The sequence below is a fragment of the Oryctolagus cuniculus genome, chromosome 7 (assembly GCF_051225735.1).
Source record: "Oryctolagus cuniculus isolate XC-2025 breed Fujian yellow rabbit chromosome 7, ASM5122573v1, whole genome shotgun sequence".
Taxonomy (NCBI): Eukaryota; Metazoa; Chordata; class Mammalia; order Lagomorpha; family Leporidae; genus Oryctolagus; species Oryctolagus cuniculus.
Window position 1 is genome coordinate 70,611,613 of NC_142873.1, and position 26,988 is coordinate 70,638,600.

A 26,988-nucleotide genomic window follows, 5' to 3' on the forward strand; every position below is an offset into this window, starting at 1 on the left:
AGAAAAGATTTTATTTTACTAGTATTGTACTCATTTTTCCTATGTGAACTTCTTATGAGAAAAAGAATAAGATTACCAGGTTGCGTATATTATTAGAGGAAAGCAATTACCAGTTACTTGCAACGAACGAACCACAGAAACCCGTGAAAAGAACATCCACAAAACACACCATGAGGCCAGCACCTCGGCACACTGCTGAAATACAAACCGTCTACAGTTTCTGCTTTGGGTCCCAAGACTTGTTTCTCAGACTTCTTAAATGTCAGGCATTTCACTTAGAAACTGCTTTTTCCTGAAGACAGCATTAAAGGCTTTATTGTCATATATAAGCACCAAAACAAAACTGTTTAGCAACCTTTCCTTCTTAATCATTTCCTCCTATTCTATTCAGTGGCTGAGAAAACAACATCTGCAGTCAACTTTATAAATTTAAGCAGGAAAAAGTCATGTACTGCTCAAATGCACAAATGATTCCACTTTAATTCTAATTGCCTTTGGAAATAGAAATCCTCGGTGTTAAACAACCACTTACAAATTAGATAGAAAGTCTGATGACGAACCAAACATGTAACATTCAACTGTATATTTAAAGCAACCTATATTTTAGTCCATCTCAAATCCATTTTAATTCTATCCTTTTAGCTAAATAGTCCAATTAAAACAGAGTAAGAATTAATGCATCTTGTCTCCTACAACCTTGGTTGAACACATTGTAAAAGAAATAAGTCGGCCAGCGCTGCGGCTCACTAGGCTAATCCTCCGCCTTGCGGCGCCGGCACCCTAGGTTCTAGTCCCGGTTGCCCCTCTTCCAGGCCAGCTCTCTGGTGTGGCCAGGGAGTGCAGTGGAGGATGGCCCAGGTGCTTGGACCCTGCACCCCATGGGAGACCAGGAAAAGCACCTGGCTCCTGGCTCCTGCCATCGGATCAGCGCGGTGCGCCGGCCGCAGCGCACCAGCTGCGGCGGCCATTGGAGGGTGAACCAACGGCAAAAGGAAGACCTTTCTCTCTGTCTCTCTCTCTCACTGTCCACTCTGCCTGTCAAAAAAAAAAAAAAAAAGAAAAGAAAGAAGTCATGGGGCCAGCGCTGTAGGTTAATCCTCTGCCTACAGTGCCGATATCCCATGTGGGCGCTGGTTCTAGTCCCGGCTGCTCCTCTTCCAATCCAGCTCTCTGCTATGGCCTGGGAAAGCAGTAGAAGATGGCTCAAGTCCTTGGGCCCCTGCACCCGCATGGGAGACCCAAAAAAATCTCCTGGCTCCTGGTTTCAGATCGGTCCAGCTCCCGCCATTGCAGCCATTTGGGATGGAAGACCTCTCTCTCTGTCTCTCCCTCTCACTCTCTGTAACTCTACTTGTCAAATAAATAAATAAAATCTTTAAAAATAAATAAAAAAGAAAAAGAAATAAGTTATTCTTCCTTTTATTCAAGTTTTGAGTCTACTGAAAATCACAGATTATGAGGGCAGCAAAGTACAAGACAATGCATCCACTTAGCAAACATGGAAGCAAGGTTAGCGATACAAGTGAGACAGCATCTGACATCAAGTATCTCCATCACTTATTCCTACTCCAAATATTTAAAACTCTGGCATTTTTCTGAAAACAAGGTCAAGAGAGATTGTGCTTTTTGTGTGAGCTGCTATTTGCTCTGAAATACTCTCATGTGACATCTCTGCTTTCCATTTTCAGTTGAAGTCAGAAACTGATGTACAGTCAGCATCCATTTGAGAATTTATCTGGAATGGAAATATTCTTTCCATCCCCCTCATGGGTGTAATTACAATGAAACCAGTAAGAGATCTCATCAGAGAGCAATTTGGGAGAACTGCACACAACATTCGCCATGTGCTTCTTCAAGTCTATTTTGAAGGGACCCAGAATCCAGAAGTGACAGCTACAGGCAAGGCAAATAGACATCTCTTGATCTAATTGTCTGAGCGACACTATGGCCTTTTTCTGCCTGAGGCAAACACACAGTTCAACATAGACATGGTTGAGCTGGTTCTATCACACTGAAGTAGCCCAACCTCTTATTAAGCAAACCAAGGAAACAGCAAGCCAAGGTTTTCAGTATGCAGAAGTCAAAAGGAATCCATCAAAGAGGGAAAGGAGAAAATGTTTGGTCCCAAGAAAACCTGAGTGGCCAGTCTCCCACAAGCCAACAACACACAGGGAACCATGACCCTGTCTCTCATCCAGCACTCAGCATCAAAAGGCAGTCTCTGTGTAAAGCACAAAACCAGACTCGCTCCAGAATATCACTTGAATAATATACTCTCAAACCAAATGCTTTCACGCTAAATACTCCTGGTGCTGAGTTTCACTGCTCACTTCTGGGTATAATACGAACTTTATCTCAAAAACTTTTTAAATGAAGAAACCTAAGTGAAATAAAGAGAGAAAAATGTGTTCATTAAGTCAAGGGCTTTTTGATCAAACTTGGAAAACAAAGAATCACAATTCATTTCTGATGAAGATACCGATGACAGCTCCATTGTAATAGACCATGGTTTAATGTTTGAATCCTCTTAAAACCCATTAACAGTTACATCAAGTTCATAACTTGCAAATGAGTTACCATTCAGAAGTTAATCTGTAAAAGTTAACATTTCAAATTCTGCAAATAATTTGACAAAGATAAAATTTTAAGATTGGTGGTTTCCAACGCTAGTCCAAAAATGATCATATGATTCATACTAAAGTCACATATCTAAAATAAAATGTAGTAGAAAACATTATTTTAAAAATCAGAAATAAAATAATTAAATGAATGTGTTCATTTTTTACATATTCTTCCCTCAATGCTAACACCTAAGGCTAGATTTGAAAAAATGAAGAAATCAATAGATATGCTTATAAAACTCTAAAATAGGAGCCAGTGTTGTGGCATAATGAGTTAAGCTGTCACCTGCAGTGCAAATATCCCATGTGGGCACAGGTTCAAGTCCCAGTTGCTCCACTTCCAATCTATCTGCTTGCTAACGCTCCTGGGAAAGCAGCGAACATGGTTCAAGTGCTTCTGCCCCTGCCATCCTTGTGGGAGACGTATGAAACTCCTGGCTCCTGGCTCCTGGCTCCTGGCTTCAGCCTGGCCCACCTTTAGCTATTGCAGTCATTTGGGTAGTGAACCAGAGGATGAAAGATCTCTCTCTCTCTCTCTCTTCCTCTTTCTCTCTTTCCAACCCTGCCTTTCAAACAAATAAAATAAGTCTTAAAAAAAACTTCTAAAGTAAGTCTTGAGTTAACTTAAAATGTTTGATATTTGCTTATATCTAATTCTACTTCAAAAATCTCTAACTTTCCTCAATATTTGAAATTATGATTAGGATTGATTTCAAATCTGAGGCAGTAGGAAGAGAAAATCTTTCTTGATGTTACTGGAAGGAAATAATTGTTAAGAAAAATGTCAAAAGGGGCTGGAATTGTGGCACAGTGAGTGAAGCAGCTGCCTGCAATGCCAGCATCCCACATGAGCACAGTTCCAGTCCCAGTGGCTCCTCTTCTGATCTAACTCCCTGCTGTGTACTTGGGAAAACAGAATACGGTCCAAGTGCTTGGGCCCCTAACACCCATGTGGTAGACACAGACGCACTTCCTGGCTCCTAGCTTTTACATGACCCCCAGCCCTGACCATTGTGGCCATCTGGGGAGCGAACCAGCAAATGGAAGACTCTTCCTCTCCCTCTCTCTTTCTCTCTCTCTCTCTCTCTGGCTCTCTGTGTCTTCCCCCTCTTTCTTCCTCTGTAATTCTGCTTTTCAAATAAGTAAATGCATTACTTTAAAAAAAAAAAAAGTCAAAAACTTTCTGGGCTCCCACAGGAAGAAGGAGGACAACAAACTTGCCAGGGGTGGAAGCCGTCTTGGGGTAGGGAGGGGTAGGGGTGGGTAGCTTCTTCCCATTGATTCAGTGCACCTTACAAACTGATCTCCTGAGAGGAGTAAGGAGGGAGACCAGATGATACAATATATTCATTCTAGTAAGTACAGTGTGTACCTGAGGAAACTTTTCTTAACTTAAGGATAAGTAAAAATAAACTATTTTAATTAAAAAAATTAAAGCCTTTTCAAATATAGTCATCTTATTCTTTTCAAATTTTCAGAAACCTGTAGGTAAGATATCCCAACATCAAAGGCAGAAGCCACACAGCATGTGAACTGAATTTCAGGTCTAGGATCTCATGGTAACTTGCAGCCTACTGTTCTCTGAACTCACTCAAGAATAGAAAGCTAACAATGAAGGCAAACAAGGAACTGGTTGTTCTCTTTCCATATTTACAAAAGGGTTGTTGCTTAGAGAATGAAGGAGAAACAAGAGCTTTGCCCTTGCCCACCAGTCAGGTGTTTGCAGAAAGGGTTCTGTGGCAATTCTCCTATGCATTGGCCTGAACTGTTCAAACACATGCCACATGACAGGGTTGTCCTTCCAGAAGAAAAAAAATCAATCATTGTTAAACATGCATAGATTTGTTTAAGTAACTTTTTCCCCTAAATATGTTAGCTTACTAACTTCCTCAGACAGTAGAATGGAGACAAGTAAAGATAATTCCAACTTAAATAAAACTCAATGAAACCCAACCAACAAATCTAGGGCACACATACCCAAAGTATGTAATATGCCATCAGTCTAGCTACTTTTTCTGCAACTATTTGGAATTTCTTTTTTTTAAAGAAAAGATGTATTTAATTATGTTTTTGAAAAACAGATTAATAGAGAGAAAGAGATGGAGAGACAGAGAAGGAAAGAGATCAGCCATCCACTGGTTCACGCCCCAAATAGCTGCAACAGCCTGTGAACCAGGCAGAAGCCAGGAGCCTGGAACCCTATCCAGGTATTCCATGTGGGTAGCAGGGACCCAAGTACTTTCACCATCTTCTAACTGGAAGCTGGATCACAGACAGAACAGCCAAGACTCGAACCTGTGCTCCAATATAAGATGTCAGCATTGCAAATGGCGGCTTAACCCACTGCAGCACAACACCAGCCCCTATTTGAAATTTCCCTCCTATTCTGGCTCTCAGATGTGGGCAGACCTCACTTCTTCAAGAAAACAGCCCCCCTTCAACGCTGGTCAGCAATTTCTCACTCCATAGTTTGACCAGCAGTAAGATATGCACTGCAGGTTTATTAGGAATAAGGAAAATCTGAAAGCAGAAGGAGACAGGAAAGGGAAGTGAGCAGAGATTCATTTCCTCATTCACCAGAGTTCCTGGTACCATGCACCACGGGTAATATCAGGAACAAAGTGCGTGCCACTGGGCTCCTGACTTCATCCACTATCCCAACCCAAGGGGCCCCAACTTCAAGTTCTCCTCAGAAAAACATTTAAAAATATTTTAACAGACAGATATCCTGACTTCTCCCTGGCATTCTAATTCACCAAATATGAAGTCTGCCCCATGGGTATTTCTGGTCGGAGGCCCATTGTTATAAGCTTTCTCCTTATATAACTCAGAAGGCTAATCACCTGAATTATATCACAGAACTACAAATAAACATTATCCTCTTATCTATGAAGAGATCGTTGACATAAGAAAGGACGTTTACACTCCAGATAAAATTCCAGGAGAACATCAATAGGCTTAGCCAGTGTCCTTTACAACTCATGTAACAAATCCACCTCTTTGTTCATGTGTCAACTTGTAGGTACCATATTGTATCTGAGGGATATCAAAATGAAAACAACAGGAAAGCCAGACAGGTAGATAATCATATCACTATGGTATCAGAGCAAGAAAGAATTCAAATCATAGAGATAACTGTACCATGGAGAGCATCAAGTTGAGTTCTAAAAGATGTGTTTAAAAGTCTTTCTAAGGCACATCAGATCATTTCAACTCTCTGACAGCTTCCCATGTCATGGACAATAAAACCCAAATTTAACCGCACCTACAAGCCTGGCAGGGACCTCCGATCATCTCCCTTGCACATCGGCCTCTTCACTCTGGTGCTCCTACTCTACACACTCTTGGCCATGGTGCTGCAGTCATTCCCATCCTAAGCTCTTTGCACATGCTATCCTCTCTGCCTAGAAGGTTCTTCCTCCTCAACAGTGTAACTGCCATCACCTCACAGAGGGTTTCTCTGAACTTTCAACCTGAAGGATGCAGCCAGTTACCAGCATGTCACACCCGACCACCATGACTGACCTTCTGTCTGTAAGGACAGGGATTTTAACTCTCTTGTTCACTGCTATATCTTTAGTGCCAAGGTTTCTGGCACAGGTGCTCAATGGATATTTGTTCAATGAACAAACAAATGAAACTGCGAGAATGGGAGAGGAAAAGACTGTCCCCTATTAAAAGGAATAGATTTTCTTAAACAGTGGAGGCCATGGAACTCTCCACTGTCCCCCTTTTTGACTAAGTTACCAGGAAATTCATGATTAAGCTATGAGCTTGAGTACCTTAGGGCCAGTTTCTATTACAAGTGACCAAAAAGCTCCAATGATAACAATACCACTATTCTTTAGATGAGCTAATTAAGAAAGGAGGAGAAAGAGGAAAGAAAAGCAAAGCCATAAGAAGAGAGAAGTTGTGAGAAGAGAGGAAGAAAAGAGAGGGGGAAGAAGTAGGGAAAACAGAAATGGAGCGAGAAAGGCACCCAGAATGGAAGATGAAAGATGAGTAACTCAAAGTACACACTCCGGTAACAAGGTTGAGAGGAAGAAGACTGGAATATCCCACTTCTGCCTCCTGTGACCAGTCCCTCCTTCATTCCTCTGGGTGTCCTAGTACAGTGAGGATAGGGACAAAGAGGGGTGGGGTAGGCAGGGAGGGCTCCTCTCTGAGGTGTGTCTTTTCTGTAAATTGATGAGGAATCACAGTGTACAGCTCCCCTAAAGCAGTTAGTGCTGCACAGAGCAACCTATTTTCTGGATCGCTCATTCCCACCCTAATCAGGGTAGATAGGTAAAAATCAGAGATGCTCAATCTCATCCTGAAGTATCTACCCCAAGGTCTAGGTCAACCAATGGTAAAGAAGAAGAAAGAAGAAAGAAGGGAGGAGGAGAAGGAAAAGGAGAAGAAGGAGAAGAAGGAAGAGAAGACGACGAAGAAGACGAAGACGAAGACGAAGAACAAGAACAAGAAGAAAAAGAACAAGAAGAAGAACAAGAAGAACAAGAAGTAGCAGCAGCAGCAGCAGCAGCAACCGCCGCCGCCACTGCCAAAAATGTGCAATGGAATTAAAAGAGGGAATCCTAAGGTCCACATTCTGGGTAAATTTTTTTAAAAAAATTAAATGTAATACAAGGATCTTACTTAACAACTTAATCTGATTTCCTCTTCCATGAATTCAGAAGTAAAATATTTTCATCATTTATACATAAAATCTAGTATCTACTATATTTTAACTATGTACTAATGATAGCACAAGTCCAATGCCAGGATATCCTAAAAGTCTTGAGATCTTTTAACTGATACATCTGATTTGCAGACAGGAAAACAAAATGATTTTAGAAACTGTTTTAGAATGCTAACCCCATTTTGTCACTATTTCCATTATATTTCACATATGTGTCTCTAGGAAAAAAAATGAATCTTGGCTCTGGATAAAATATGTAGCTTGTTACCAAAACTACAACCCACTTGAAGACACTGAGAATGTTCTCAAAGCTTCAAATATTTCTGAAGGGAACATAAATATTCCACCACATTCAAACCAAAGGATGTAAGGCTTCCCTGATTCCTGTAATGCTAGAAACATATTCGTAAACTCAGTGTCCAGGATGGGTCCAGCCCACGTGTGTTGACAAGCAGCTCATTTCAGATCAGAAGCGCTGCAGCGGAGGCCTCAGTGACAGCAGTCTAGGCAGGGCCCAGGGCTAAGAGAACAGCAATGCTGACTAGTCCTCAGAGGACATGTTCCAAGGCAACAGTAGACATTTGAAACTTTACAAGTACTGAACCATGCATATACTATTTTTGTCACTATCTACATACCTATGATAAAGTTTAGCTTATAAGTTAGGCAACAGGAGATTAACAAAATCAGCCAAAAATAAAACAGAAGAATTGTAACACTCTACTGTAGTAACAATTGAGTGAATGTAGACTCTCTCCCTCTTGCTCTCTCTGAATATCTTATTGTACTGTCCTCACCTTCTTGCGGTTATGTGAGATGATACATTGCCTACCTGAGGAGATGAAGTGAGGTGAATGACATAGGTATCATGACTGAGCATTACATAAGAATTGTGCACAAGAACTACCATACAGCCAAAGCAGCCATAGTCAATCTGAAAACCATCATGGCTACTAAGCAACCAACAGGTATGTAGTGTATACAGTGTGCATACAGAACATAGAGAAAAGTCATAGCCCACGCGAAAGAGAGCATGAGATTTCATCACAGCCCTACTAAGAATGGTACAATTTAAAACTTAGGGATTGTTCATTACTGGAATTTTCCACTCAGTATTTGTGACCCATGATTATCTATGGATAACTGCAACCACAAAAAGTGAAACTGTGCATAAGAGGGGTCTACTATTATATGATAAAGACTCTGAACCTGGAGTCTGTCTGCATCATTTCTTACATGCTGCTAACATGATCTCAGTTACCATGGGGAATCAAAATTCCCTCCAGGGCTGTTGGCTATCTCCTTCATTTTTTCATCCAGTAAAACAGCAGAGACAGGGGTCAGCACTGTGGCACAGCAGGGTATGCTGCCTCCTGCAACAACGGCATCCAATATGAGCACTAGTTCAAGTCCTGGATGCTCCACTTCCAATCCAGCTCCCTGCTAATGTGCCTGGGAAAGCAGAAGATGATGCCCCAAGTACTTGGATCCCTGCCACCCACATGGGAGACCCAAACGGAGTTCCGAGCTCCTGGCTGCAGCCTGGCCCAGTCCTGGCAGTTGGAGCCATTTGGGAGTTAAACAACAGACAGAAAATCTCTTTCTCTCTCCCTCTCTCTCTCTCTCTCTCTTCTGTAACTCTGTCTTTCAAGTAAATTAATAAATCTTTTAAAAACAAACAGCAGAGATAAGCATTATACTGGACACTGGGACACAAATATGAGTTAGGACTCATCTCCTTACTCAGGAAGCTTGTTCTAATAGAAGAAAGATTGCAGAGCAGGTAACTGCAAAGAGCCATTCTAGTAGATTATGTTATGCACAATTAACTGCAAGACAAAGTGAGAAAAGCTAAAAGCAAGCCTTGTTCTGGGTCAGGTAGGTAAAAAAAAAATGATAAAGTGAACAGCTGGGAGTGGGGAGGCAGCAGGGTGTAGGCAAACTAATTAGGGAGAAAACATCGGGAAAGTGTATCTGAGAAGGGCATCAGGGTTTTTTTTAATTAACTAAGAAATTTCACAAAGCAGGCCCACGGAATGACTCACACACCCACTCTCGAAAGAATTGCGAGTCTGAGTCATCCTACAGTATGCATATTCACACGGAAAGGCTTGTCTGTCTGCTCATTAATTTGAAACTGTGAACCATGAATGTTAGTTACTTCCCTATTAAATAATTCTTTGAGGCACTGCAGCCATCTAAATATTTCTTTTACACTGAGGCAACACCTTCCCAGTCATACTGTGTACTTTTATTACCCATGAATTGGTTGTCTAACTACATCCCTGGCTTTAGCTCCTCATCAATTAAAACCTCGTATTTCCATAATGAAAATTGAAAGGCCCTACAAGCCTTTGGGGGAAGATGGCACAGAGGAAGCAAGGCTGAGACAGAAAAACAAGAAATATAATTAAGAAAGACACAGGGACAGAGGGGCCCTAACATGGGAAGCGAAGACTTTAAATGGGCACAGTCTACATTTATTAACATGACAACCATATTCTGACCACTAAAAAAATCTTAGGGACCTAAACAACACAGCAGCCTTCACATAAATGTAGTTAGTACCTCCTTTATTGAAAAGTTCACAAAAAACATATGCAGAGGGTTTTTAATGCTGTGAATTCACTTTCCATAATAGAGGAAAGGATACAATTTTACTCATTAGATCAACAGAAAACAAATTCTTTAAATAAAATGGACATATACAAAAAAACCTGGATAAAGTGTAAAATGCCTTGTGACAAAGAGAACAGGGCACTACATTACTCATCAGTTCAAACTTAGAAACCAAGTCCCCTGTGGAGCTTAGACCCAATAGGCCAGGGAAGCACGGGCCCCAGTGCTGACCCAAACACAGGCTTTTCTCATTTGAGGCTGTCCCCAACTAAATAAATGCACGTGTTGGTTGCTATGAAGAAAGAAGGAGAAAAGGAGACATTTGAGGGTAACAGTGATTTAGATCAAAGGGAGGTAAAAAAAGATAAATCATTTTACAAATTCACCTTTGCCCAAGACTCAAGTATCAACTGAATAAAAACCATCTGGGGCCAGTTGCACATCTTGCTATTTAGAGACAGGAGCCTCTGAGGGTTTTCTTAAACTGGTCATGTTAAATGTACCCTAACCATAATCACAGACTAAACTGGACCAGGCAAACAATCACCTGTACATTCAGTGCCAAATTCAATGCCCTAGAAAATATGTAAATGGAGCTAAACACAGTAAGGGCTGTTTTGTAAACTGTAGATCATAACCCACTAATGAGGAACAAAATCAATATAATGAGAAAGACAATTTTTTTAATATTTATTTATTTGAGCTACAGAGGTAGAGAGAAAAATATAAGCAGGAAGAGGGAGACCCAGAGAGAGAGAGAAATTTTCCATCCTTTGGTTTACTCCCCAAATGGCCACAATGGCCAGGGCTGAGCCAGGCCAAAGCCACGAGCTAGGAACTTCTTCCAGGTCTGCCACTATGCCTATAGGGGTCCAAGCACTTGGGCCCCCCTTCACTACTTTTCCAGGCCATTAGCAGCGAGCTGGATCAGAAGTGGAGCAGGCAGAACTCGAACTGGTGCCCATAAGGGATGCCGTCTTGCAGGTGGCAGCTTTACCCACAACACCATGAAGCCAGCCCCTGACAATCTTCTTAATAATATAGAGCAGAATATAAAATATCAGTAGGCTTCACCATGTATGGTAACAATTGTTTCATGAACCTCTTGATTCTATCATACATGTGAAAGATGTGTGTGTACGTGTGTGTGTACTAAGTTGTAATGCAGATGTAAAATAGCTTTATGGTGAATTACAGCAAAAAAAAAAAAAGCTTGAAAAATTCTGTTCTGAGAAACAGAATGAAATCACTTCATTCCTTGGTTCTGCTATTCCCCTACCATTCCTTACACTTGGACCTACCCTAAGACTTCCGAGGACATCACCAAAGGAAATATGAGAAGAGTTACCACTGCACCCAGTCAGTGCACAATAGTATGTAGTGTGCTTAGCCCATTGGCCAGAATGAAAGCTCAGATGCTGCCTGGAAGAGAAGGGTGTGACTAGTGCATCTGAGACACTACAGTAACACTGCTCTCTACTGGAACATTCTACCCATCCACACTACAGGCTGTTTTCACTCTTCCACAGACTGTCATGGTTTAGAAGCAGTATATTATCCTTAAACTAGCACTGCTCAGTTACCCCCTGAACTGGACAAAGCTCCCAGCTGGGAACTTAGAGCTCTGAATTCCAGTCTCTCTTCACCTGTTGGGTCTGACCTCAGATAACCTCTCTGGGCTCAGGTTCTACAACTGAAACATGAGAAAGTAGGACTGGAGCCGGGCTCTGCCTAGTGAATTTCCTGGGGACATAATTCAGTGAGCCTGAAAAAGTGCATCTATTTTTAATTAGTATGTGCTTTATTTGTAAATTAAAACAGCAAACACAGAGAAATGCATTCAGTATCACATTTCATCAAGGTGTATTCATTGGGCAAATAATCTCATTTTGCATAAATTTTGGAAAGATGACATCCAGCTTCTGTATGTGTGCTTTCTAGTAACCATCTCATTGATAAGCAAACCTGTATCTAGTACTTGAGTGATGTCTAAATGTGAACCTGCTCTGTCCAGATATTTGTATAAATTCGAATAGCAACGGCCCCAACTCAGTAAATACCAGGTAAAGCCCAAGTAGAGATGTACAGGACATGCTTTCATATCACACATGGCAAATACATCATCAGGCACACTCTGGAAATGCATGTATTCAGACATTGGGTGCTTATTTTCTGATTATTTTTTATAATGAATGTACGCAGGTAAAACTTTTGAAAATTCAATTCTGTTTAAACATTTCTAGAGAGCAAGCATTTAGCCTAGCAGTTAAGGTGCCTTTGACCCATATCAGAGTTCCTAAATTCAATACCCACTCTGGCTCCTGGTTCCAGCTCCCTGCAAACCCTGGGAGGCAGCAGTAATGGTTCAAGTAATTGGGTTCCTTCCACCCACATGGGAGACATGGCATGAGTTCCTGGCTCCTGACTCCTGGCTCCTGCCCAGCCCAGATCCAGCTATTACAGGCATTTAGGGAGTGAACCAGTGAGTGGTGGGAGCTCTATTATATCTCTCTGTGTGTCCTTCTGCTTCTCAAATAATTTTTTAAATTTTTTCTAATACTCTTAAGCATTTGAATTATTTCTTACTGAAGATAATCCTAAAATTTGCAAGAACAGCTGTTTAAAAATTATCTACATTAGTACCCATGTTTATGCATAAATAAAAAACAAAGTTGGCACTAAAATTAAGACAATCATGCATAATATTAATCTTAAAAGTCTGCATTTGGTATAAAGCCTATTTCAGTTCTATATAAAACACCTTATTTCAATCAGTAACTTTAAAAAAACTAATGCCTCAAAATACAGTGATTCTTGCTATTATTTTTACAATTCATTTTGACTTCATAATTTATCTTTAAGCATTCTAGCTTTTAAATGATTCCATCCAATCTCTTCTGTGCATGGCAAAGGGGCCCGAGGACTTGGACCATCTTTTGCTGCTTTCTCAGGCACTGTGGTAGGGAGTTGTTATTGCAAATGCAGCAGCCAGGACTTGAACTGGCACTCATATGGGATGCCAGCATTCCAGGTGGTGGCTTAACCCACTGTACCACTACCCCAGCCGCAACAAATAAACTTTTTAAAAGCATATGTCATTCTGAGGCTACTAGCAAGATTCAGCAATGTGTGAGTAAATCATTGTAAGCACATGCACACTAAATATAAGAACACTAAGTATATAGTACTAAAAGTGTGCGTGTGTGTTGTATGTGTGTGTGTGTAGCTGTGTTATATGTACATAAATTTGAGAGTTCATTTACAGTACTGAGGAAGTACGTTATCACTATGCCAAAAAGAGAAAAGAAACAAAAAAGGTGAAAAGACTTATGCAATGTAATTTGAGACACCTCCCACAAATGTAAAGCAAACAGCTAATTTTACTAGCCCACAGCTAAACGAAACACACAAGGACAGTTGACTAAGAAACGACCTTGCTCTATGCACAAGAGCAACAACCCCCAATCTCAAAGTGCTTGAAACTGAAAATGTTATATGATGAGAGGGAGACTGGCCTGCTTCAAAGCCATCAAAAACATAATTGTGCAAGAAGAGGCTGTCTGGCCCATTTATAGGGAGTATCACAAAAGGGTTCTTGCCCATCAAACTATAAAAGGAAGGAACTGCAACAGGAAACTGACCTGCCCCAGTCATGTGCTTCCCCTCCCTTCCTCTCCAAACTCACCAAGAAGCCACTGTGAAGGGGGACAGAACGAAAGTGGCTGACATCCGTTACATTGCTGCTTTAACAAATTTTATAAAGTCAATGCCTGTATTCTCTTACACCAATATTCTTTTTGAGCATTTTATCTTTATTTTAAATGACACTTGTTTATCATTTTTTAATGACAAACCAGTTCTGATATCACAATGTTTGGTGACTTGTGAGTTAGAGAATAAAGAAACTAACATGTCTGGTCCAAATAATAAAAACTAGAACAAATTCACAGTTAGTTAGCCAATGATGTTTCTATCCAATGATACAAACACACACTAACCACTTTTAGATGATAGTGTTCTGAATGTAATTCCCAAATATTCAGCAGATAACCCGGTGCTGAGTACCTCCGTTAGCAGTATTGGCAACCAGCCATCTTTGTATGCAGGTGTACAGAAGTGCTTACTAATACAGCACTGTGAGCCATAGAGCTCAAGGCCCACACACTTCCTAACAGAAGCTCAGACTCAGGGCGTGACTTCTAGTGATCCGCACCTATTAATAAAAAGCGGCAGGGAAGTGGCTTCACTTTTTTTTTTTTTAAAGAAAGACACAGAAGCCACTTTTCAACTCTTAAATGGTCCAAATACAGGAAACACATTTAAAATCATGAGACATTTAAAAAGTTAGGAAACCTAGAAATGAAACTACTAGAACAATAAGTTACATTATAATAAAGAAAAAATAATTAGTTAAACAATGAAGTAGCACTTTTCACCATTTAAATATCTAAAACAAGGAGCACATATTTGACTACATATCTCACAAATGAGAAATTAATTTGATTATCCTGTAAAATGTAAATAACATGGGGGGGGGGGAGCTCACACACACACCTTCCAGTGATTTATGCTAAGCAGTATTCAGATTAACAACCATCTGAGGGGTTATTGAGCCACAAAAGGATTTAAGTATAAATGGGGTAGACAGGAGGGAAGATAAGCAGAAAAGGAGGGGGAAGATCTTAGGGGAGGGGGAGCCTAAAGCTTTAAACACAGAAATGGGGAATAGGAAGTAGGAGATTGGCTCAGAAAACTTTTTGGAAAGCCACACAGCTTCAACAGCCAGAGCTACCAGGCACTCCTACAGTGCTTACATGCCACATACTGCACTCCGCACCAGTGACACCTGTATATGTGTATGACCTCTTTCAGTCCTCATCACAACTTAGTAAGGTGGACTATTATTACCCGTTTCAAAGATGAGAAACACAGTAGTGTGGATAAGTGAAACTACTTGCTCAAGACTTGTAATTTACAATGGATTCAAAGCCAAGCCTCTGGCTATGCTAAAGTCTCAACTACTGGAGAATGGCTTCTTTGCAATTAGTAGCAGACTTAGCTTTCAAATATATCTATCTAGGCCTTAAGTGTAGTCTACAAGACAAAGAACAGACATTTATGTGGTTAGAAAGTCTACAAATCTCAGCCTTGTCATGCCCTATTCAGACATGACATCTGATTCAGGATAGTCCCGATTAGCACACAATGCAGACCTCTCATTTAGCAAGGACTTAACAAGCAGGTTAATGAAAACACAATGTGATTGCCTCCTCTGTTTACATATCCTCCATACATCTGGGGTTGGGGGAGGGGGGGGGAATCTTACTTCTTTAATAACTCTGAACTCAATGTTCTAAGCCAAACAATCACACTAATTTTAACTTCTCATATATATTCTTTTACAACTCTTGAATCATCAAGGCCTAATCTGTATTCTCCTTGACCTCCTTGCTATATAAGCAAGTAAACTGAAAATAGTACATTAACACTGGTACTTGTGAGGACTTAGTCTTTAGCCACATGGTAAGAACCTAATTCATACTTCTAATTTTTTAATGATGATCTAAACATTATAATTAAAATTGTACTTAGCATTACTCAGGAAGGGACAAAGTTGACTTTTTAAAAACTGAGCCCTCCATCTCAAGGAACACCATGTCACAGCTTAGGGATAGCAGATGTCCTTCACCTGGAGGGACTTCCCTGCTAGGGGTATAAGTCATCCATTAAATGTCATTGTGATCTCCTGAAGCCACCATATTCCAGCCAGCTTGGCTTTAAGGTCACTCTGAGGGGACTCCCTTCCCTGTGGATTCCCTACTGCACAGTTCTATGAGATACAAAGTACACAAACTCTCCCCCACTTAGAGACAGGGGAAGAGGCCACAAATGCTCCAGTGACATACTTGAAATTATCATAGAAAGGAGAAACCACAAGCACAGCCATGACTTGGTGCACACATCATGTTCACCACAAAATGTTACACTCAAAAGAGCAAAGCATGGCAATGCTTACAGCACAGAACGAAAGCACTTAACACCATTGAACTGCACACTTAGAAATGGCCAAGGCAGTAAATTTTATACTATGTGTATTTTACCACAATAAAAAAATGAGAAAACAAGAAATTAGTTTTAAAAAGCAAGGTAGTGATGTGATTTTGCATACCAGACACCACCCTTGGTCAATGATTATTGCTTTGAGTCTGCAACGTTAAAGACCACAGTTACAAGTATTCTGGTAACAAGAAGACAGCACTTCACACTTCATGTCCAACATGATCATTTTGAGAACAAATTTCATATTCTGTCATCATGTTATTCACTCATTGACAGATATTCATGAAACATCTACCAGGTGCCAGCCAGGCACAGTTCTTAGCTGATGCTAGGTATTCAAAAACTGAAATAGTCCCACACCAATTGATAAACAACTGCTGCCCCCAGGGCCCCTCCCTACTCCATACTGGCTACCCTAGTCTCACCCTTGGGACCCCTCCCATACCCCACCCAGGACTTCCTCCTGATTCAGCACAGCAGGAAGCCTCTAGGACTCTGCCACAACTTTGCAGTCAGCTTCCAACTTAACTAGGGAAGGCGTGGGCCTCACCCCTTGTTAAGTATTTCATCAACCTCCAGACACAGCAATAAACAAAGCAGACAAGGTTCCTACCTTCTAGTCTGGGGAACAGATAATAATACCCAGCCAGAGTAATTTCAAATAGTACAGTGTAGTAAAGAAAATAAAACAGAGCAGACGTTTGGCCCAGCTGTCAAGCAGCTGGTTGGGACACCACAGCCCATATTAGAGTGCCTCCATTCATTTCAGTTCCCACCTTCAGCCTCTGATTCCAGCCTCCTGCTAATCAGACCCTGGGAGGCAGCCCTGATGACTCAACTAATTGGACTCTTGCCACCCATATGGGAGACCTGGATCAAGTTCTCAGCTCTCAACTTCGGCCCAGCCCAGTTTCTGCCATTGCAGGCCTCTGAGAAATGAACTAGTAGATGGGAGTTTTCTCTTGGCTCTCATTCCCTATCACAAATGAAAATAATAATAATAGTAGTAATACTAAATAAAACAACAGAGGACTAGCAAGTGGCTGAGGTGCTAGTGGCAGGGTAGGATTTGAGAGAAAGCCCCTCTAACAAGGAAACATTAGAAGGAATCGGTATACACAGTTCTGATGGAAGAAAATTCCAAACAGAACAGAAATATCAAAGATATTTATCTGTAATTTTCTGTAATTATCTGTAATTTTCACAGAAGGCCTGCATGGTAGGAGTAGCTTGAGCAAGGAGATCATAAAGGCAGATGGGGCCAAATCAGAAAGGATTTTTTTGTTTTTGAGAGGCAGGGAGCCGGCGCCGCGGCTCACTAGGCTAATCCTCCGCCTTGCGGTGCTGGCACACTGGGTTCTAGTCCCGGTCGGGGCGCTGGATGCTGTCCCGGTTGCCCCTCTTCCAGGCCAGCTCTCTGCTGTGGCCAGGGAGTGCAGTGGAGGATGGCCCAAGTACTTGGGCCCTGCACCCCATGGGAGACCAGGAGAAGCACCTGGCTCCTGCCATCGGATCAGCATGGTGCGCCGGCCGCAGCGGCCATTGGAGGGTGAACCAACGGCAAAGGAAGACCTTTCTCTCTGTCTCTCTCTCTCTCACTGTCCACTCTGCCTGTCAAAAAAAAAAAAAAAAAAAAAAAAAAAAAAAAAAAGAGAGAGAGAGGCAGGGAGAGAAAGACAGACAGACAGAACTCCCAATTGCTAGTTCACTCTCCAGATGCCCACGATGGCCAGGACTGGGTCAAGCCAAAGAAGAGAGCTGGGAACACCATCCAGGTCTCCCACGTGGGTAGCAGAGACCTAACCAAAAGCGGAACCTATTCTATCCTATCCTATCCTATCCTAACCTATCCAAGAGTAGAACCCAGGTACTCTAATGTGGGATGCCAGAATCTGATCCAGTGTCTTAAGTGCTAGACCTGGCATCTGCCCAGAAAGAATCCTAACAGTACTGGTAAGGATGATGAATTTAATGCTAACAACAGTGAGCAATCAGTAGACAGCTGTGAAACAGGGAAATAACATGTTCTAGCTTATAGTCTTGAAAGATTACCCTAATGACAGGAAAGCAAGCATAGATAAAGGAAACAAGGTGTGAGGCAGGGGTAACAATCCAGACTAGCAACAACCCTTCAGCGGGCTGGACGACAGCCGTGGAGAGGAAAAGAGGTATCCCAATTCAACGTGTTGTGAAAGTAGAGCTGACTGAACTCACGAGTGAGTGTAACATGGGAAGGGATAACAAGAGAATCAAAATGACTGCCATCTTTCAGTTTAGTGAGTCACTGATGGTAGTTCATTTACGGAAAAAGGGACAACTGGGCAAATAAATCAGTTTGAGAAGAGGAATAAAGAGCTCTGTTTCACCACAAAACATGTGAGATAACATTCAGATACATAACACAGAGCCATAAAACACACACTTGCCTAACCATGAAGTAGACAAGGGAACTCTGGAATTATGCACATTTTACCAAAAACTAAGAGTCAGAAGAAAAGGTTTGTCTTATTGTAAAATATTTAGGAGTCAATTCCCCTTGAAAGGGCACAGATTCCAAATTTAAAATGAGGAACACAGGGACAGGTGCTGTGGCACAGTGCGTTAAGCCACCATCTGCAGTGCCAGCATCCTCTTTGGGCACCTATTCAGGTCCTGGCTGTTCCACTTCCGATCCAGCTCTCTGCTAGTGTACCTGGGAAAGCAGCAGAGGATAGCCCAAGTCTTTGGGCCTCTTCACTCACATGGGAGACCCAGAAGCTCCTGGCTCCTGGCTTCAGCCTGGCCATTGCAGCCATTTGAGAAGTGAACCAGCAGATGGAAGATGATCTCTCTTTCTCTCTGTGTGTGTCTCTAACTCTGCCTCTCAAATAAATAAATAAATCTTAAAAAAAAAAAATGAGGAACACCTTCAAGGTTAAGGACTTCTCGTTGATAAAACACACTCACCTCGTGTGTCCCAAGTAGCCAATGTGGCTGTTCCAACAGTCCTTTGTAGCCAAAGAATCCCCCCCAAGACTGGAAGTTATCCAACCACAAAATCTAACACCTATGAAATCTGAGATGGGTGTATAATGCACATTATTGACAATCTCCTTACAAGATTTGTGTCAACAATTAAATGCAAATATACAACAAAAACTATAAAATTTTCTTGAAGGGAAAACTACAATTCATAGTTTCTTTTTTCTTAAATTTTTTATTTACTTCATTTATTTTATTTGAAAGGCAGAGAAAGAGATCTTCTTCCACTGGTTCATTCCCCCAAATGCCTGCAACAGCAAGCGCTGGACCAGGCCAGGAACTCAATCCAGGATTTTCACGTGGGTGACTGGGACTCAGCTACTTGAGCCATCATCCGCTGCCTCCCAGGGTGCACATTAACTGGAAGCTGGATCAGAGGTGGAGGAGCCAGAACTTGAACCAAGCACCCCAATACAGAAATTTCTACATCAAATGTCTGCCCCTAGTTTTATTTTGATTAAGAGTTTATGTCAAAAAGCTCTCTTAGGGGATGTGGGAGTGCAGGCATTGTGGTAGAGCCAATTAGATCACTACTGGAGCCACCCTCCTCCCATACTGGAGAACCAACTCAAGTCCCAGCTACTCCACTTCCAACCCACCTGCCATTCATATGGGAGACCCAGATGGATTCATGGCTCCTGACTTCATCCTGGTCCAGCCATGGCATTGTGGGCATTCGAAGAGTAAACCAGTGGATGAAAGTCTGGTCCCTCTCTCTCTCTCTCTCTGTCTCTCTCTCTCTCACTCTCATTCTCCTTCTTACAAGCAAATATAAATAAACAAACATTTTTGAAAGCACTCTGAGACAGCACATTTCTAAAATTAAAATAGAAAATCAGTTGGGAAATGACCCGGACAAGACTGCAATCACTTTACACCATGGCTCAGGACTGTAAGAATCACAGAAGACAGGCTCAGGCTTCCTCAGCACCTCCTCCACCACACCAAGCCTGCTTCAACTCCCTTTCGTTGCCAGAAAGTGATGGAAAAGTTCTGCATCAAAACATGTATTTTATCTCAGTGTTTTATCCATGCATCTATTGTAACTAAACTCCCTTCCAAAATTCTGGAGGTACTCTATCAAAGTGAAGGACCACACTCAACAAAACAGGAAGGATGAGTGATAACAAGGAAAAGAGAAGGGAGCGAGGGAGGGACAGAGAGGGAAAGACATGTGGGGAGCAGCAGGCAGATGACCCTTCTCTGATGGCAATCCCTTGTGACAAAGGATCCACAAATAAGCTCACAAAGCAGCACAAAACCCCGTAGGAAACACACGCTTGTTCCCATGACTTGATTTCAGATAAGTATATTTTAATCTGAGTAATTCACATGTGTAATTCACATGGACATTTTAGTGCTTACAGAGAACAAAATTTCTAATTAAAATTATTTTTGAAAATCTTTCCTAATAATTAGGGAAGCCGTAATACATGCAAGGTTTATACTGCAACCACACCTATAGATGAACAGAATATTCATCATTATCATCACCCCTCCCTGTGCAATCTAAGATTTCATCGTCTCCCAAAAAAAGAAACACCTCAACGGTGTTTATAAATCTTCCACAATATTATATTTCTTTTTTTTTTGGACAGGCAGAGTGGACAGTGAGAGAGAGAGACAGAGAGAGAAAGGTCTTCCTTTTGCTGTTGGTTCACCCTCCAATGGCCGCCGTGGCCGGCGCACCGCACTGATCCGATGGCAGGAGCCAGGTGCTTTTCCTGGTCTCCCATGGGGTGCAGGGCCCAAGCACTTGGGCCATCCTCCACTGCACTCCCGGGCCACAGCAGAGAGCTGGCCTGGAAGGGGGGCAACCAGGACAGAATCCGGCGCCCAGACCGGGACTAGAACCCGGTGTGCCAGCGCCACTAGGTGGAGGATTAGCCTATTGAGCTGCGGCGCCGGCTCACAATATTATATTTCATATGCAGATATACACATATGAAATATTTTTCCTGGCAATGTCTTTGTGAAGAATTCTTTTTATTAAAATACCTACACAACTGTGGAGTCCAATTTAACACTGCAGTTGCTTGATTATTTCACTCACTACTAAAAAATTAAATCTACAGAGTAAACACCCTACTGATGCCAGTCATTCCAGATCAACCCCCATACTGCTATGACTCACAGTTCCTCTGGGAAAGTGGCTTGGATTCTATCTGCCATTGTTAGCACTCCACTGGTCTGATTATAAAAAATAGCCATGAAGACAGTACTTACCGCATAAGCACCTATCAAAAATGCTGCATTTGCTCTTTTCCGTTGGTCAAAACAGGTATAATGCACTATTTTCTTTCTTGATAAACTGTATGACTGCAAAGAAGGGATAAAAAAAGAGTTAGTGTAACCCTAGAGACAATGTTCAAATATACAGATGATAACCATCATCTCAACTTTCAACAAACATCACAATTTGTAAAATTTCACAGCTTTCAACTTCAATGTCAATGACATTTGGACATGAGCATTTGAGGGACTGGGAAGCTTTGACAGCCCATCATGATAATCAGAATTAAAAATATAACAGGTTTTTCTCCAAAAAGGAGATTGATACAGTGATATAGAATTAAATTAATGGCATCTGTTTTAATAGGAACCATGTTTGATTATTTCTTCTTCTTTCTCATATATTATGCATTCACTTTTTTTCACTCCCTACATGTCACTCCAACTCACAGAAAGTTATCTACACTTTTCATACTATACGGTGTGTTCTTAAGTGTGTCAACCAATTCGTTGTCATCTCTAGATGTTTTCATCTTTATAAACCAATATTAATATTTTCTTTCTATGGTGTTCTTTAATAACCTCCTTTTAATTATATGAAATGGTTAATGGAAAAAGATGAGCCATCTATTAGTAACCATCTATTAGTAAATCCATCAATTCGGTTATTAAGCACTTGCTCCATGCCAGGCAATATGCTGCATGCTCAAGTATTTGAATCCAAATAAACAACATGGTATGTAGCACACATGCTAAATGTAAAAAGAAGTGACAAATAAAAACATCTACTAAAATGCAACCAAATTATTAATAAAAAATCAAATAAATACAAAGCAGTAAGAACATCAACGCAACTCAATAAATTCTCAGTTTCCTCATATTTCAAAACAGTTTTCGTACTTTGACAATACAAAACACAGTCACATAAGCACATTTTCATATTTCCTATCAATTCATATTAACTAAAGAGCAGCTTTTTATACCTTATACATTGACCAGAGAATGTGTAACAGAGAATTCCGGCTTAGAATCCCTTTAAAAGTGTAAAAACAGCTCAAGTGTTTACCTTTCTTTACCAGGCTGTTGTCTCCAGGCAAAGAAACCCTCTCAACTCTGAAGTTCGTTCTAGGAGGAAACTACAACAGTCTGGCTGCAGCACAAAACCACAGACACCATAGTCCCAGGCATCCCAGCAATGAGCCAGAAAACCCCTCTTTACCCCAGCCAGGCATTGCTTTGCTAACCAAGAATTTCATGTTCTGACATTGCAGTGCCTTTTTCACTGGACTTTTGAAAATTACTGTTTGGCTCAAAGACATGTCTCTTCTTGCCAATGCCTTTATATTTTGAAAGGCTTATGAAAAGACACCTATGAGATAGACGGGAAATATTTTATCTGGGTCAGTGGAGTTAATAAACCCAAGTTATGGGCTGGCCCTGTGGTGTAGTAGGTTAAGCATCTGCCTGCGGTGCCAGCATCCCATATGGGCGCTGGTTCAAGTCCCAGCTGCTCCACTTCCCATCCAGCTTCCTGCTAATGGCCTGGGAAAGCAGCAGAAGATGGTCCAAGTGGTTGGGCCCCTGCACCAAGTGGGCCCCTATACCCACATAGGAGACTCAGATGAAGGTCCTGGCTCCCAGCTTCAGATGGGCTCAGCTCTGGCCACTTTGGCCATTTGAAGAGAGTGAACCAGCAGAAGGAAGACCTCTCTGTAACTATGCCTCTCTCAAGTAAATAAATAGATCTTTAAAAAATAAACTCAAGTTACAGCTAGAGATTTCAAAGTCACTACAAGCTGCTGATACCTGTCTTCTCCTTGCTTTTTCAATTTGAAACTGACTGCCGAGACACGTCTTTTTTTCTGTTTATTTTATTTTACCATGGATTGGTTGATTTCACCACTTAGTGTTCTCCATCAGTAAGGTGTGTTTCATTTAACAAAAGGCGATCAGAAGCTCCTCTGAACTAAGCATGTCCAGTCATCTGCATCTCAAATACCTAAAGACTTCCTGACATAGGTGAGGCTCTCCATAAACACAAGTCAGACTGGGCACAAGGATTCAACAGTATTCTGGTTCCCAGCCCCTCTCTGTACATTTCATTATGCCAGTGATCCATCGTGAAGTTTAGCTTGTCTGTTCTGATGCTCTCCTCTGCTAAGAACGTAGTTTTAGAACAAGCTCTTGCTATCACTTAATAATGTGGAACTGTGTTTATTTTATAAACCTACTCGCCACAAGGGACAACGTATATTGCTGTTCTTTCATCGCTGACAGTCATTTCCTGCTTTCTTTTCAGAATTTGTTTTGTGCTTATATTCTTTGCTTTCTCTCTCGCTCACTCTAAAGCACATGGAATTCAGAGACCATCTGGAACAGGAACCGCCAGGGGAGGGCAAAGTTCTCAGGGAGGCCTTCTTTTTCTTCCATACCCATAAATATGGTTAAGTAAATAGAACACAGATTACAATTTTAAGGACCTTAGAAGACTATTTTAAGCTTTACAAGCTTTCAGAAATCATGGCAGCCAACAAATGGTCTTCACAAAATCTGCCTAGAAATTTAAGCTACCATAAAATATTTCCCACCAGAAGCTGCCCACAGAAAGCAAACATAACACTTTTTTTAAGAGAGCTTTCTGCCTGACTTTAAGAAAAACAGTTAAAGTTCCGAGCATTTGCCTCACATAGATGTTTCTAAAATTCTGTTTTCTCAGTTAACTTGCAAAAGTACCACAGCCAAATGATCTGCTTTGCAAGGCTTGGCGGTATCTTCCCAGTCAGATCACCAAGATTTGGGCTATTGCTCGAGGAATCAAAACGAACTCCAAGTGAATGGTGACAGAGAAAAAATCTTACATGCCACAGGCCATGTCCTAATTTGTCTCCTGCAACAACCAGCCTCCCTGTTATGAGCCATTCTGCCCCACAGTTTGACACCAGTGATGCTGCTCAAAAGAGCAGAGTTCTGGTACCAGAGTGACCATTTTCAAAGAAAACAAAACAAAATTATCTGTGTCAATTGTTTGCTGATGTTTTACAGGGTTGAGCTGATATACAAAACTCTTTCATTTTTTTTTCCTTTTTATTAAAAAAATTTTCTTATTTGATAGACAAAGAGATAGAAAGAGACAGAGAGCTCCATTGGTTCACTTGACAGATGTCCCGATCACTAGGCCAAATGACCATCCCCATTTCTTCCTTTTAAATATTAACTAGCCCCTTCCTTTAAAAAAAAATAAACTACTTTTACATAATCAAAGTACCCTAAAAGAAACAACACTATCCAGTGGAGATATTAGTGACATTAGTACCTGTAAAGGAACGTTAACTCATCCTTCAAAATCTTTCATAGGGAGCTGATGTCGGCATCCCATTGGGTGCTGGTTTGAAGACCAGCGGCTCCACTTCCGACCCAGCTTCCTGCTGATGACTTGAGAAAAGCAGTGGAGGATGACCCAAGTGCTTGGGCCCCTGCCACCCACATGGGAGACACATAAGAAGCTCTGGCTCCTAGCTCCTGGCTCTGGCCTGGCCTAGTCCTGGCCATTGCAGCCATCTGGCATCTGGGGAATGAACCAGCGGATGGAAGATCTCTCTCTCTCTCTCTCTCTCTATCTCTCTAAATCGCTCTCTCTAGCTCCAACTTTCAAATAAATAAATCTTAAAAAAAAGATTATTCATGGAAGAAATACACCATCCAGGGAAAGAAAGGCATAATTTGGAGGCCATCATTGGGTGCTGAAGGCTAAGCTGCCACCTGCCACCCCAGTATCCCATATCAGAGCACAAGTTCAAGTACTGGCTACTCTGCTTCCAGCCCAAATCCCTGATAATGTGCCTGAGAAAGCAGAAGATGGTCCAAGTACTTGGCCTCCTGCCACCCATGTGGGAGATCTTGCTGGAGTTCCAGGCTCCTGGCTTCAGCCTGGATCAGCCCCAGCTGTTGCAGCCATTTGGGGAATGAACCAGCAAATGGAAGAACTCTCTCTTTTTTTTCTCTCTCCATCTCTCTCTTCCTCTGTCACTCTGGTTTGAAATAAATAAAAAAATAAATCTTTTTAAAAAATTGAAGAACCCACAGAAAGAAATGAAAAACACTGAAAAAGATAAATATGTAGACAAACATAAAATAAAGGTATAATTTGGAGACAGCAGGACTCGACTCAATTAACAAGCCCATGAGATGCTTCTTCGAGATTCTGCCCTAATGCCAAGTGAACATCATGCCTCTAAACTGGACAGCTGCCTCCTTGTCACAGGCTCCATTCCTCTGCAGGGTGCTATGTTAACCCACGCCTTCAAGGAGAAATCTGCAAAGTTATGCCATAAACACTGGCTTTCAGTGAGCTTCCCACTCTGTTATGGATTCTTTCTGCTTTACCTGAGAAGCTCAGAGGACAAAAACACCGTGTACAGCAGCAACGTTGAGTTAGAAATTGGCCACACCAAAAGAATACAGACTTAAATATAAAGGAGAAGGTGTCACAGAAGGAATACTAGCCTGCTCTGCAGTGACGCTGCCCTTGACCCACAACAAATCAGATTCTGCAACCACTATCCACTCTATATTTTAGATTTCCATCTAGAAACAGAGGCAGTGGACGCAAACAATCTTCTACAACAACAGCAAGAGCTAACAGTTATTGGTAACTTGCTACAGTCCATCATTATCCAAAGCAACAGGAACAATGCCAGAGGGAGCTGATTTAACCAGTCTCTCAAACCAGAGTCTGAAACCTGACAAGCACTCTCTGCTTTATCACAAAGACACAGCCGGGGCCAGAGAGGGCCTGCAGTGAGCATTTACACAGCCAGTGTGGGAGGCAGGAGAAACCCAGGGCTCTCTCCCTAAACTTGACGATTTATGGAAATCTTACCTAGCTTTATGGTTCAGAATTTCAATAATTCCCAGGTTGAAATGGTCAATAGGACTAAAATTTTTCAGAAATCAGAAACAAACTAAATCTAAAGTATATTATTGCATAATAGTTCATCTTCTCAAGAGACTGGTTCAGAGCCACTGGGAAGGCAGATTAAAACAGATTCTTGGGCCCTGGTGCTTCAGTGGGGCAGGACCACCAGGCTTCTCAGTGGTGCTGACACTGGCGGTCCAGAGACTGTACCCTGAAATACACTGCTCTGAGACATTGTTGAACTTTGGAAGGGAGCTGTATAAAACAAAGAATTTCAAATTCTCTTTCCAAGAAACTCCAAATCATGCTGTATACCTTTTAAAAGCATATTTTTTAAAATCTCTCATGTCCCACAGAAAACTTTATTACAATTTGTAAATTTATGCATTGTAGGTGGTACCGTCTTAGGGACGAGTTCCTTTAATGATCCCATAATTAAGATGCCTTACATGGCCCTTTTCCAGAAGTTCTAAATTTAAATGCTCTCAGAGGCCACGAATTTGAAGTGGGCCAGTTGGCAAACTAGAAGAGCACTCCCAAATCGAAGCACACCTACCTCCAACCTGTTGCTCCTTGCAGGAATCTGGACCGAGAACTGTACAATATTGCAATATGTAAAGGAAGGCAAACATCTAGAATTTTGTGGAAATTTTTATAAAGTGTAGATTTCAGGGGCCGGTGTTGTAGCATAACGATTAAGCCATCGCCTGCAACTCCAACATCCTATACGGACACTGGTTAGAGTCCTGGCTGCTCCACTTCCAATGCAGAGCCATGCTAATGAACCTGAGAAAGCAGCAGAAGATGGCCCAAATCTTTGGTCCCCTGACCCAGATGAA

At 41.5% G+C, this 26,988-nt stretch overlaps 1 protein-coding gene across 12 annotated transcripts in view; it reads right to left on the reverse strand.

The window, feature by feature from the left end:
• Nucleotides 1-26,988, reverse strand: part of CDC14A (cell division cycle 14A) — a 186,621-nt gene that overhangs the window by 127,531 nt on the left and 32,102 nt on the right. For all 12 annotated transcript variants that reach the window (XM_089300290.1, XM_089300287.1, XM_070077981.2 and 9 more), the window contains one exon: nt 21,229-21,321. In XM_089300290.1, coding sequence (XP_089156416.1) covers nt 21,229-21,321 — 93 coding nt within the window. The remainder of the gene's footprint in view (nt 1-21,228; nt 21,322-26,988) is intronic.